Raw genomic sequence first — 14887 nt, forward strand, 5'->3', positions numbered from 1 at the left:
ATGAACTTCACATATATATGAACTCCATAGACATGAAATCTAAACATCATATCTTAATTCCACGTCTCAAACGACTCTTAAATGAGAAAGTTATGATCAACCAAGAAGATGTTAACCAACTAAAAACCAACACTTGGCAGGTGGGTTGACGTGACAGTCTAGCCGTCAAATTATTGTTGACGACATGCATTTCAACTGTCAAAATTTGCTACTGTGGAGGTGGATATTTAGGTGAAGTGGCAATTTTAATCGATTGTTAGATGACACATGGTGGCATTCACTCCCGAGGCAAACACATGTGGTGACAAAATTCTCCATTAAGTTTTTATGATCGAAGTGAAGACTCCCCACATAAAATTTATGACAATTGGGTATTTTCTAATAAATTATATTTTATGTTTTTTCTAATTAAATACTTAACTTTTCATCAAAATAGTTATTTAAATTATTAATTTTCACTTGGAGAATCTTCATTTAAAGAGAAATTTCTTAACCCTTCTAATATAAACAAAATACTTAATCTATTAAATTATTTAGTTTTTGGTTTATATAGTCCAAATATTTAACTTTATGACTCAAATATATAAAATTATCTAAGTCAGTAAACAACAAAACTTGATATTTAAATTTTATGTATATTTAATTGTATGAGCGTCTCTCATTTTCAACTTTTCTTCTCATAAAAGTGAGGTTCGATTGGTTAAAGTTCTTTAAAAAAAACTTTAAAAGCTTCCTCTTGTTCCATTTTTGGTAGAGAAAATTTTATTATTTTAAAGATTATATTATTTCTTTGAGTGCTCAAATTTGTAGTTTTACGCGTGATAATAAATTTATAGACTTTTAATTTATGTTATTACTTTATTGGATGTTTTAAAGGTGTGCATAGCATGGGAATCCACTTTAACATCGAGAGAATAAGTTCCAACCAGTTTGAATTGACTAGAGAACAAAATCATTTTCAAAAAACTCATTTTTATTTTCTCTTTTGATAAAAACTGTAAAATATTTAGTGAAAATGTTACAAAAGTTATTTTGAGTGATTTCAAAACACTAATTTTTCAAAATGACTTATTTTCAAAATTAAACATTTAAAAAGTTAAACCAACACATTTTTTTAGTTGTAAAACTAAACACACCTTAATCCTAAAATAAGAGAGATATAATGGTTTGACACTAAAACTGCTAGGGGTTTATGTTTACTCTTTGCTTGACCAACAAAAAAAAATAGTGATCAATTTGGTTCTTTTTTTTTTTAATACAATTTGAAGTCACGTGATTTCTAACATATTCGGATGTCAATTAAACTATGTCCAATTTAGCAATTTCGTTATTGTTTGCAAAAAGTCCACAAGTAAAATAATCAAGGAGTTTTAAGGCACTTTAAAATTTTCTGCGTCATCTCTACCATTTCACTAGCTGTGAGTTCAACTTCTCAAATATTTTGCCCTTTTGTAGGTTGCAAGATAAAAATAAAAAATAAAAAATAGTACTGATTAAATTAAATTAAATTGATGTTTACATCACAATGATTATATTACTATTTCAATATTTCAATATCCTCATCTGAGTCATCTCTATAGAGCTGAAAGAGCACAGAGAAGAGCACTGAAGTTTTTGGCATGGGAGAGACAATTTTAAGTTTTTTTTTTCAAACCATAGAGACTAAATTTACAATTTAACCCTATAATGGTAAAAATAAAATTTTAGTTCATAAGATTTAAAATTGGCATCTATTTGAGCTCAAATTTTAAAATCAACCCTTTTGTCTTTAAAGTTCAAATAGTTGTTCTAAATAGTCCTCAAGACACATTCACCACGACAATCAAAGTCCATACAGGTATACTTCATAGATTACACATTTAAAACAAAACATAACAATATATCGAACAGTGTAAAACAAGGAAAAATACTAAGAACTAATATATTGAACAGTGTAAAACGAAAGTCAAAACCCGAGACCGATCCTACGTTTTAGCTAACACTAAATTACAAAATCACACCAGAAAAAATTTACAGATTGAACTGTATATATAATGAAATGTGTTCTGATGCAATAACGAACAAAAGAATATATGCAACTTTATATAGCACAATAGGCAAGAGTTCAAACACATGAAGAATACATTACAACCAGCGGTTCAGAGAGGACTCAGCTATTAGTTAGTACCCCTTGGGTGTGAGGTGGGTTGGTGCTTCGGTCAAGAGGCCGCAACAGCTGGTACCAAAATCAATCTCACCTTCTATACTCAACTGTAGCTAGATTTTAAATTTGTGATACGTTTGGAAGAGGGGTATTCTGAAGCTCTGGCACCTCAGATGGGGCCTCTAAGGGTGGCGGTGCATTGTTTGTGGATGATGAATTTGGAACAGAGGAATTCTGAACCTCAGGCGACTCTAACACGGCCTCTGGACGTGCGGTATTATTTACAGACGACAGTGGTATTTGAGTCTCTACTGGTGTTGAGGACGCTAATTGGACATCAAATGGCTCTGAACCATTTGATGTTGTAGGAACATTTTCTGCTGGAGTAGTCGGAGATGTGTCCGTAGCTGCTGTTGAAGTTGGGGCATTACCGTCCAAAGTCTGTTCACTTGGTTCTGATTGGATCGGTGTACCTTCTGGTGGTGGTTGTGGATTAGCAGGTGGTGCCTCCAACAGTAATTGCTTGGCTGGTTGCTGCAATGCACCTTGTGCTCCAGGCGTTGGCTTCTTTGGACCGAGAATAGAAGATGAAAGAGTTGGCATTCCTGGAGGAAGAATTTCAATTGGAGGCTTCTTACCTGCATCTGCCAAGCTTGTGAGTTTTGGTTCCTCAAGGGATGCAAAAAATGCAGCTGTGGCATCAGTCTTTTCTGACGAGGTGTGCTCCATCTCCTTCTGTAGCATCTTGTTCCAAGACTCGACCAAGCTTTTCAATGTCGGTCGCCCATGAGCCTGGAAATTGCATGAAAGTTAATTCCCAAACAGAAGTACATACATAGCACAAATAAAGATGACCTACTTGAGCGTGAAGCACAGCTTCCGCAAGCATTCCTGTGTCTTGCCATGCTTTTTCCATGAGAGCATTGTCTCCCAAAACTGCTGCTGCAAATGCTGCTTCGCGCCCCGAGCCGACTGAGATCAAATTGTTTACCAATCCCTGTAGCATTTACATCGTCATTTAAGACTAGGTTTCCTAAGAAACAATAATATATCAATGCAACCACTGCAGGCAATAATTATCCAGTCTGCAACTTCACAAGATGAAGAATATGCAAAATTATTAGGCCATTTTGATAATGTTTTCTTTTTGTTTTCCCTTATATGTTTTTAATATTTTGCTTCATTTTTTATTTTACTCAAACAAATTCTTGAAATTCTAGCAAAGTTTTAGAGATGAAACTGGTAATTTTCAGGAAAAAAAACTGCTGTCCCGTCAAACTCCATTAACTAATTGCCTGAAATTTTCTCCAATTTCAGAGAAAGCTCAACTTTTTGAGCTCAGCTTTGTATTAATTTCACCAAAAAATTGGGATTGTAAATGTCATCTAAAGATCCCAAATTTGCAATGATTACAGTTACCAAGTAACAGCTCGAAGAGCCTTACTTATACAGGCTCCCTTCTTTGCTAATTATATTCTCATATAAGAGTACGCCAGAAAAGAAAACGATGATGCTGAAATGACATTTAAATGCAACATGAAATTTAATAGTTAAGATAGAAGCTACACGAAACAACAGTATGGGGCAAAATTTTGGATCGGATGAACCAACCTAGGAAAAGCATTATTCTATAGAGCACGGCATATTTTGTATAAGAAAAACAACTACCAAGCTTTGAACATAAATGAACCAAGGCTAGAAAAGTGTTTCCAAGCACTTACACTCAGTCGCGTCAACTCCCCATGATTTGCTAATCGCAGAGCCAATCCTCTTAACACATGACCCTGTAATGCACCTTTCAAGGAGCCTGCAGCAGCTAACCTCTTTAGGACCTCACGAGCAATATCAGCTTGTCCAGTAGCATCCGCAGCATCAATGAAATCCAAAAACTCTTTTGCAAATTTCACAATTCCTTGAAACGTTTCAACCATATCTTCCTTTTTAGTTGTTAAGCTAAGAATGTCATTCAAATCAAGCCCTGCATTATCTTGGCCCATGTCCCTGCTGTTGCTCATAGTAAGCAGACACTGAAGCGCTCTTTTTAAATCATTTCCTTGCATAGCCAGATCAAATTCCAATCTGAAATTTTCAAATAGAGATGGATTAACAAGTAGAACTAGGACTAGGACATGGTTTTGACACATTGACCTCATATCAAGTGACAGACTAGCAACTACTCAATGAGTGATTGAGAAACTATGTAAAGGGGCTTATAAACGACAACAGACAATAAGAAACATAGGCCCTTTAATTTTACATTAGGGTACCATCTTTCCTGCAAGTGTTTGTTTACCTCTTAGATATTCCAGGCAGATGTAGAGCTTCCGTAGCATAACCCATACCGAGCATAAATTGAGCTAAGTCATCATGATGCTCTCTACCAAGCCTACTTGCCCTGCAGGAAAAAGAAATATTTAGGACTTGAAACAATTCCCACCATGACAACATGTAAAAGAATGAGAAAAGTTAATACCATTTGACAGCACTGACTGCATCACCATAGGCAGCAAGACACCGACAACGGATACCAGGATGATTCAAGGATAGAGCATGTGCACTCATATACCTGGCCAAGAAAACTTGAGCAGCATAAGTCCTGATTCTCATTATTATATTTAAACTCTTTTCTGATTTAAAATTCAAGAATCCATCTGAGCATAAAAGACAATGAAATTGGAAATGAGATGAGAATTGATCGAGTGACAGTATAAACTCTATCCAGACTAACATGATCAAAATGGAGAAAGCTAGTGTAATTTCTTAAATACTTCACAAGCACATTGTTCAATGAAAGATTTACTGAACTTTCACCAATAGCTCTCGGATGGTACAACAAAATGAAAATATGTGAACAAATAGAAAACCAGCTTATCAATTTTTTGAATAAATGCATCCAACCATGATGTACAAATGGCAGACGCACTTTTTAAATTTTAGCATTTTGATGTCTTTTAACTTTTTCAAGCACAGATAATATCAGTCGTCTAATCTTCCATCATTCGAAAACGGAGAAAAAGCAACTTAAACATACAGAGAATAGTGATCTCAAACTGACAAATACAAGCAATGTTCATGCTAATTTCTTGCTGATTGAACTGCTTGCATGGTAATGATTAGTTGAGCCATCACGTTGGCATACTGAACCATTTCTAACATTTGTGCTGAAAAACTTCAACATTTCTGATTTCTTTTGAGAGGAACGGTAGTTGTCCTTTAAATTCCTATATATTACAAGATTCAAGTACCTGTCAATTAACCAGAGAACTCCATCTCTAACACCAACCACAACTAGAGGTCCGACAGGACGTTTCTGCTCAGCTGGGAAACGAGTAACTGCCACTGACACTCCACCACCACCAACTGCTATCTCATTTGCTTTTCTTTCTTCAAAATCTTTTTGCATCATTGAATCATCTGCATCTGCTTTCGACTGTTTGGGTAATGATAAAAATGGTGGTACAGAAGGAGCTTGCTGAAATGATGCTAATCGCACTACCTGAAGTAGTATGGATTAATATTAAAAGATTTAGAGAGAAATCAGCATTATTCACATGATTCAGAAACCATATATGGTAAATATACCAAAAATTTAGTCGTAGAAACACTATTTTGAATAAAGGGTAGGTATTGAACATACATTCAACATGGATGTGCACTCAACATCTGTAGGACACGATTTCTTAATGTGATTTTCTAATAATTATTCATAAATTTTACTTTGCTGGGACATGCCAAAACACAACGTTGGATGGTTAGTAGAGCAAACTAATAAAAAAAAAATGGTTTTAGGAACTAGTTTCCAATTGGAAAACCAAATGTCATCATTATTTCTTGAAGAGGGGTGTCAGTCACTATTAAAAATTTTAAATTGTTAAATATCACAATGGAAGAGACTTTCCCCATCAGAACCTGCAAATATTCTAAAGTCAGTAGGAATGGATCTTTCCCATATTGGTCAAGGATGTGCACAAAATCAAGATTCACATTATATGAACCCGAAATTAATTAACATTGCTAATATTGTGACCACAGAGTCATTTATAAAGAAAGGGAATAAGATTTGACCTGAAGCATTGGGGGCCTCAACGTTATCCTTTCTTGGGTAACAGTTTGAGGACCATCTACAGCGATAAGAGCTAACTCCCCATGCTCAGCAATGGCTTTAGCTTGTGCATCTTTCAACTTCATCTCTTCTTTCATCCTTCTCGTCTCAATGTCAATGGGCGCAACTCCAGCATCCACAAAAACACATCTAGAACATTCAGCAGAACAAAGTAGCATAAGTTCTAGTAGTATTTCCTTTAAGTTCAAACTTCAGATGTCTATCATTTTCTATTTATTTATTTAATTTTTTTTTTAAAGGAAACAATACTTTTCATTGATAAAAGTAAAATGAAAAGAGACTAATGCTCACAAATACAAAATACCAAAAAACATAGAAGAGTAATAAGATAATAGAAACAATACAAAACTTAAACATGGAAAAATAAAAACTTTCAAAAACAAGCAAATGTCTTGAATAGAATAATTAGCATAAGGCTTCGATGAAGAATGCCAAGAAGAGTCTAGAAGAGGAGCATAACCCAAAAGATCCATCCATCAAAATGGAATGCCTTGAAAAATCTACTGAATGCAATGTGAACTTACAATAATTTATAAGACACAATATCTAGAACTTACAATAATTTAGAAGATATCAAAGAATAAGAATTACATTAAATGACAAAGATGGATGAAAAAAGCTACTTGTACAAGCAACAAAAAAGGACCACAAATTTCTCCAATCTCTCTCCTGGATACCCTGTCTCCCCTTTCTCCACTATGCATTACTAGAAAAAATGGAGGTGGTACAAATTTTTTCCTCATCTCCATGTGGCATGAAATAATGACCAAGATCAAAAACGAGGTTTTCACATTGCAAGATTGACCAGAACTGCAAAGGAAGAGTTTCAGAAGCCCATTCAAATAATACATTTGCAATTAGTAGAGAAATGGTTGCGGACGTATGAATTGCAAATGGCTCATTACAATTGAGAAGTATTTCACCCAAATCTCCATTGGTTTCAGCTTGATTGGGCAAAGTTATTCTATTATGACTTGATCAATCTTCTTGGGTTTCTCATGGGCTTGGGGTCAAATTCATTTGTGTAGCATGACAGCAAATATCATAGTTAGTTATGAAAGTCATTAATTTGGTTATGTTGCAAAGTTGATGGAAGATAACATTTTCTTTTGGGTTTAGGCATCATAGGCCTTGTTCTCAGTTATTTGAATTGATAGGTCTTGTTCTTGGTAATCTGGAAGATTTCTCATGGTCTCACATGTTTTTGATAGTTTGAAGCCAACTCGTTTCAATGCCTCGTCCTGTTGCACTTGTTTTCCATCTATGTGTTGGCTTCTTTATAAGTTTTATGTTTTATTTGAGATACTTATTTTTTCCCAAATCGATGTTCTCTTGGTCTTCTTTTTCTTCTCTTCTTTCAGGTTTTATTTACTTTGATCATTAGTCACTTTTCATCTCATCAACGAAAAATCTTGTTTCCTTTTCGAAAAAAAAAACCAAATCAAATCAAATGTCATTGAAGACCTTCTGATCCCCTAACAGTCACACAAGTTATTTTGGAAAACGTAATGTAATGGAGAATTCATATGGATCCAAAAGGGAAAAAAAGAACCAAAAATAAAAAAAAAATGGAGGAAGCTTCTTAGAGACTACGAAAGTTCTAAACTCTAGAAGAAAAGGAAACAAAGTGGGGAAGACTATGAAGGATGGGCAAACTTCCCTTTTTTAATTTATTTTTTTATGAGAAACAAATTTCATTGGTGTATGAAATTTACAAAAGAAGGCCAGGATGCCCAAACCAATGAGCTACAAAAGATTTCTCCCGTTGGTCAAAAGAGATGATAGATTATAAAGCTCCAGAACGATGTACATTTTCCCCAAGTCACTTAACACTGAATCTCCGTGCGATATCCCCTTGCTAAAGGCCTATCTCTCATCTTTCAGGCAAACCCGTCTTTTTTCGTTACTTTGACTGTGCTAGGAAAGCAGTCAGACTAGTGCCACGCCCAAAGCTAAGATCCAAAGTCGAGAGGGAAACAGCCCAGAGCGTACGCTAAGGTCTTAATCTCCATGACACTTGGGCTCCTGTTTAGAAATGAGTACATAAAGCTCTTTGAGGGGCAAAAATTCCAAAGAAAGTCAAAAATAAATTTATGGGTCCTTGTTCAAGGAAGCTGAACACCAGGGAGATCCTTCAGAAAAGAAGCCCAAATATTTGTTGTCCCAAAATTGGTGCATAATGTGCAAAGCTAATGCTGAAAACCACAACCGACTTTTTTTTTTCTTTTGCTCCTAGGCAATTCTTTTATGGAATAGGGGGATTAGTTGGTGTGGCCTAAGAATACTAATGAAGTTATCCAGCAGTTGATTTTTGGGACTCCTTTCAAAGATAGAGATTTAACTCTTTGAATCAATGCTATCACAGCTCTTATTTTGAAGTTGTGGCCTGAGAGAAGTCAAAGGGTTTTCAAAGAGGGGACAGTAGCAAGGATGACCTGTGGGGCTCAATCAAGCTCTCTGCCTCCATCTGGTGTTCTCTCTCTAATTTTTTAGTAATTTAGATCTTATACATATTATGGCTAATTGGGAATCCTTTTTGTAGCCCTTTGGCCTAGGGGATATCTCATCTCCCCCTTTTTGTTGTTACCACTTTTTAATATAATATTTTTGTTTCTTACCAATATATATATCTTTCGCTACTTTTACAGAGATTGGAGGTTTAACAGGCTATTGATGACCAGTTTGGAGAATTCATGGAGTATGCTGATATTAATTATTGCCTAATTGATTGTGTTGAAGTTGATATCAGAGTCTAGAGGAAATAGAATTACTATGGACTTGTTTCTTTAGAAATTAATTTATTTGATTTAGAGAAAGAATTAACAGATTGCATTGCATCCCACCAAGATGGCAATCTTTTGATTGGTAGAATTGTTGGAATCCAAGTGAGCTTCTCTCTGGCGACAGCTAAGGTTTTCTACAAAGGCCATTAGCGACCTGGTCCAAACCAGGTCTGTGTGGGGAAAGTCCAAGATGGATTGCTCTGCTCGACAATTTCCATAATAGACCTCTTCGACCATGGTCAGACGTCAGGTACAAAGGGTCAATACAGTTGGTAGTTAATTAGAAAATCAACTGGCATTCTAAATAAATGAGTTCTACCCTCCTACAACTTGTACTCTAAACCACCAGCCACAGCATGAGCAGTGTAGACGGTTAAGTTACTCAGAATAATTGTAAACTCACTCATAACATGTAGAGCATAGCAACAAGAATTCTCAAGAAAAATAAAGTAATATGAGTCACTACATCATAAAAGAATACCTCTTACCATAACATTTGGGAGATTTGATATATACCAAATTCTTTAATTCAGAAAGAAAAGGTTTCTATCTGATATTTGAATCAGGTACCTATGAGTCTGTCTGTGAGAGTACTAGTTAAGAATATAACGGGTAATATTAGTATGATGAGAGTGAGGGATATTATGGATAATTAACTAGTGGTGTCTTGATTATAAATAAAGGGAGTTACAGACCTTAGAGGGGTGAGTCATTTTGGTGAGAGTTCCCATATGGGACTTCAGGAGAGAGTAGCCATCTTGAAAGGCTATGGTATATTATAAATTTTTCACTGACATTGCAACATAGTTATCTTTGGTGTTCTCTTGTATTTTTTATGTTTGGGGACCTACAAGTACAATGACGAATGAAGAAGAAAAGAGCCTCTACCTATTGTCATTATATAGTATCTTTCAATTGATCATTTTGTGGACAGATCCAAAATCCACCATAAAAAGGTCTCGTTTGTAATTGTGGATACCATTGTTTTTCTTTTTAGAAACAATAACTTTCGTTGAGAAGGAAAAAAAAAATACAAGGTCATACAAAAAAATCAAACCCACAAAAAAAGGGACTTCTCTATAAGAAGGGCCTCCAACTAAGTGAAATGTTACCTATGGAATAGTTACAAAAGATCTTCGAAATCGAAGCCCATGATGGAACATGAAACCTCACAAGGGATCAGACGCCACTAGGGTTTCACTCTACCCCCTAACCTAAACACACTATTATTTCTTTCACATCTCAACCCACTGATCCCACAACAATGCACACACCTCAACAAATCATAAGAAATATCCGTTCTCCCAAAAAGGCAGATGGACAAAGAAACTCTACAATAGTAACACTAATGTCACTCCGATGAGCAAGCGAGAAGCTAAACGCCTAAAAGAAGTGGTTCCAAATAGATCTAGCAAACTCGCATCTCCAAACAAGGTGATCCAAATCTTCCTCCGCCTTTCGAAGGAGAATGAATTGTTGATACCACGTACCTAGGTTCAGTGTGAGTGACATGACAATGCTAAATTGTAATTTGGAATACTCATGAAATTTGAATACATCTAAACAAAAACCAAACCAAAACAAACACATTGCGAGATTGAACTCAAGAAACCAACACATTAAAAGATTCAACTCCAGAAACAAATACATTATGAGATGGCATTGGCTCCTTGGTTTAGAGAACTTGGTCTTTGCATAAAGGCGGTCCCAACTCAAAAGCATCCCAACCGATTATCAACCAAGAAAAAGAAGGGGCTGAGAGAACTTCAAAATCTAGAAAGTTAAAGATTTTCTTAGAGGGGTTGTTATGAACTTGATTTTGATTTTACGGCTCCGCGTTGTTCATTTTTTAAAAAGGCTGATAATTTGGTTTTTATGGCTATTATTCGTCCATGCTGATCTTACTAGAGCTTGGCCTTTTTCTTTTCAGACATGCTTCATCTTCGAGATCCTTGCTGCTTTTGTTATTGGAGACACACTGCCCTTTTGTTTTTAATCCATATTTGGTTGTATATCTTCATCTTTTCTTCACTTGTTCATTTGTTCTTCTTTTGGATGTAATCGTTCACTCTCATTTGGACTTCTCCTATGGTGTATCTTCATATTGTACTCTTTAGATTATTTCATTGATCAATAAAATGTTTCTTATCCCAAAAAAAAAAAAAAAAGATTGAACTCCAGAATTGAAGACACGTCCCTTGCAATATTTGAGAGAAAACAGAATTCATGAGGAAGATGATGAATGTTAAGCCAGGAATACAACCAGAAGTGACACAAACAAGGGGGATATATAAACTTACTCTATGGTAGTCGGAGTAGCCACAAACAGTTGTCTACGGTGCCAAACAGCTCCAGTAGCATATGGAATTGCTACGTCTCCCAAGTATCTATACTGAGGCCGCAAAGAAGATATGACAATGTAATGCTGATATGCAAAAGCACAATATTCAACAGTTTGGTCCCATGCAGTCCATTCTGGCTGGTGCAGAAGCCCACCAACAGGCTGAAAAGTTTCCCAGCTGCATGAGATACACCATCCAGAGTGAATAAAAAGGAAAAATAGAACCAGAGAGATAGGGGATAATGTTAATCCCAACAACCAGCATCAATCCCCTAACCAATTTTTAAGGAAAAAAAATTGTCAACAGGGTGAAAAGTTCCAATCTACACAATAACTACCATCAAGAGAGAATACAAAAGAAAAAGAAACAATAGCAAAAAAAACATGCTATTTATAGAGGTGGTGACTTGTAAAAGTCCAAAAGCATCATTTACAAGTCAAAGATAAATCATACATGAGAATAAACTACTTAGAACTTTTTCTTTGAACAAGCGACAAAACTCATTATTGAAATGAAAAGAGACTAATGTGATAGAACCTCAATTATTTATCCACTGTTTTGGCCCCAAAATAGCCACGGAAGGTCGAGTCCTCCCCCTCAATACAGCCTTAAGCTTTTACAAGATAAAAGATGCCTCCCCTCCTCTATAATCCTATCTTTTATACTAATTTGTTATCCCCCTCCCTACTAACAAATTTCCCCACTACTAACCGATTTGTTATAGATTTGGTGGTCCCCCTCTAACTAATTTGATTCTTTTCCCCCATTTACATTTGAGCCCCTCTCTCTATTCTTCCTTTTGCCCTTTCTTTCATACCTTTTAAATATGGGGGGTCTAACATTACCCTCCCCCCAAAGCACCACCTTGTCCTCAAGGTGAAAATCAGGGAATTGTTCAGCCAATTGAGCTCCTCCCTCCCAAGTTGCATCTTCTACTGGTAGGTCTTCCCATTGTATAAGCACTTCGAAGTCATTTGGTGAAGATATTGTTGAACCAATCTTCCTAACTCCCAAAACTGCCAATGGTTTTGGTTGTTTCCCCAAGGACCTACTGTTGGTGAGGAAAATCGTGGCAATATGGTCCTTTCTGCCCTTCTTAGTTGTGAAGCATGTATCACTGGGTGTATGGAGACATTGTGGGGTAGATCAAGCTTATATGCTACAGATCCGATCTTTTGAATTACCTGAAAGGGTCCAATGTAACATGGTGCTAGTTTTGGGTGCTTGTGCACCAGCAATGATCCTTGGCGATAGGGCTTGAGCTTGATGTAAACCCAATCAGATACTTCAAAGTTTACCTCTCTTCTTTTTGAATCTGCTAGGGCCTTCATTCTTTGTTGTGTTGCTTCTAGTGTTTTCTTCAGTTGTTTGAGCATCTCGTCCCTGTTTTTAAGTAGGACATCAACTTCTCCTACTGTGGCATTCCCTTGTGTGTAACAGACGATAGTAGGTGCTGGTCTACCATACAATACCTCATAAGGGGTTCGTTTGATGGCTGTGTGGTAGGATGTGTTGTAATTATATTTAGTCCATGCTAGCCATTTGTGCCATTGTGAAGGGGTCTCCATAGTAAAGCACCTTAGGTAAGCCTCTAAGCCTCCATTGACAACTTCTCTTTGCCCATCTGTTTGTGGGTGATAGGATGAGCTTCTCTTGAGTTGTGTTCCCATCAATTTAAACAATTCTTCCCAAAATAGGCTAGTAAACACCTTATCTCTGTCAGAAATGATGCTCCTGGGTACTCCATGCAAACGTATGACCTCCTTCATAAATAAAGTAGCCACTGTTGCTGCTGTATAAGTGTGGCGAAGGGCAATGAAATGTGCATATTTGGACAGCCTGTCGACCACTACCAAGATTGAGTTGTAACCCTCTGATTTCGGCAGTCCCTCCACAAAGTCCATGCTGATATCTTGCCATGTGAGCTCGGGTATTGGCAGAGGTTGGAGCAGGGGCTAAGGCCAAATACTTGGCTTGTTGGTAGATAGAACAGTCTCCTAGAAAAGCCCTTACCCTTGCCTTCATTCCTGTCCAGAAAAATTCTTTTTTTAGCCGTTGGTACATCTTCACTACCCCATTGTGTCCCCCAATTGGATTGTTGTGAAACTCTTGTAGGAGTAACGAAATGGTAGGTAATTGAGGTGGTAGTACAATGCGTTGCTTATACAATAGAAGTTCCCCTTGCAGTGTATATCCCTGGGGTGTGGTAGTTCTGCCCGAATGTTGTCCCTTATTGCCCTTAGTTCTTGATCTCTCAACTTTACTCGTGAATATCTCCTGATTCAGGGCATGTAATACCCTGATCATAGACAATTCCAACAAAGGAAGTACTCAGACAAAGCATCTGCCGCCAAATTTTCCCTCCCTTTCTTATACTCAATCTCAAACTCGTATCCTATCAATTTTGCAACCCATTTCTAGTAATCTCCTGCTATGATTCGCTGTTCCAACAAGAATTTGAGGCTTTTCTAATTTGTTCTTACAATAAACTTCCTTCCTAAGAGATAGGAGTGCCACTTTTGCACAGCCATAACTATGGCCATTAGTTCCCTTTCGTAGGCAGCCTTGAGTCGATGTGTGGGTGGGAGTGCCTTGCTGAAATAAGCCACCGGTCTTCCTTCTTGCATCGGGACTGCCCCCACTCCTACCCCAGAAGCATCTGTTTCAATTACGAAAGTTTGATTGAAATCAGGAAGCTTAATGGTGGGTAGTTGGGTCATGTGTTGCTTCAAGGCTTCGAAGGCTGCCTGAGTATTTTCATTCCACTCCAATCTATCCTTTTTGAGCTGCTGTGTTAGAGAGAAGGCTAACGAACCATATTGAGGTACAAACTTGCAATAATAGCCTGTTAGCCCAAGGAATCCCCTAATTTGCTTGACGGTTGGAGGTGTTGGCCATTTGAGCATAGCTTCCACCTTTGAAGGGTCCTTCTGAAATGATATGCCCCAGATAGTCTATTTGCCTTGCCCCAAACATACACTTCTTAAGATTGGCCACGAATTGGTGGTCTTCCAAAGCTTGCAATACCACAGATAAATGATGCACATTATCACATAAAGAAGAGCTGTAGATTAAGATATCATCGAAGAATACTAACACAAATTTTCTTAAGTAGGGGTGCAAGAGGTCGTTCATTACCGATTGAAAGGTGGATGGAGCGTTTCTCAGACCGAATGGCATAACTAAGAACTCGTAGTGGCCTTCATGAGTTCAAAATGCGGTCTTGTGTATGTCTGAGGGAGCCACTCGGATCTGATGGTACCCTGACTTCAAATCAATCTTCGAGAATACCCATGCACCAGCCAACTCATCAAGGAGTTCTTCAACCATTGGAATAGGGAAGTTATCTGGCACTGTCACTTGATTCAAAGCCATATAATCGACACAAAACCGCCAACTACCACCCTTCTTTTTCACTAATAACACTGGACTTGAAAAAGGACTCACACTAGGCTGAATGATCCCAGCAGTAAGCATCTCTTCTACCAGCTTCTCA

The 14887-nt window shown here is 37.0% G+C and overlaps 1 protein-coding gene across 4 annotated transcripts in view; it reads right to left on the reverse strand.

Annotated features, from left to right (window-relative positions):
* Window positions 1-1905: 1905 nt before the first annotated feature.
* The window catches only part of LOC120077754 (Transducin/WD40 repeat-like superfamily protein), a 48859-nt gene continuing 35877 nt past the window's right edge, over window positions 1906-14887 (reverse strand). For all 4 annotated transcript variants that reach the window (XM_039031753.2, XM_039031754.2, XM_039031755.2 and 1 more), the window contains 8 exons: window positions 11350-11568; window positions 6209-6395; window positions 5389-5639; window positions 4617-4709; window positions 4437-4538; window positions 3865-4222; window positions 3003-3140; window positions 1906-2935 (listed from right to left, as the gene is read on the reverse strand). In XM_039031753.2, coding sequence (XP_038887681.2) covers window positions 2264-2935; window positions 3003-3140; window positions 3865-4222; window positions 4437-4538; window positions 4617-4709; window positions 5389-5639; window positions 6209-6395; window positions 11350-11568 — 2020 coding nt within the window. In that variant the 3' untranslated portion in view covers window positions 1906-2263. The remainder of the gene's footprint in view (window positions 2936-3002; window positions 3141-3864; window positions 4223-4436; window positions 4539-4616; window positions 4710-5388; window positions 5640-6208; window positions 6396-11349; window positions 11569-14887) is intronic.

Source organism: Benincasa hispida, chromosome 5 (genome assembly GCF_027475165.1).
Source record: "Benincasa hispida cultivar pf3 chromosome 5, pf3_genome.v1.1, whole genome shotgun sequence".
NCBI classification, from domain to species: Eukaryota; Viridiplantae; Streptophyta; class Magnoliopsida; order Cucurbitales; family Cucurbitaceae; genus Benincasa; species Benincasa hispida.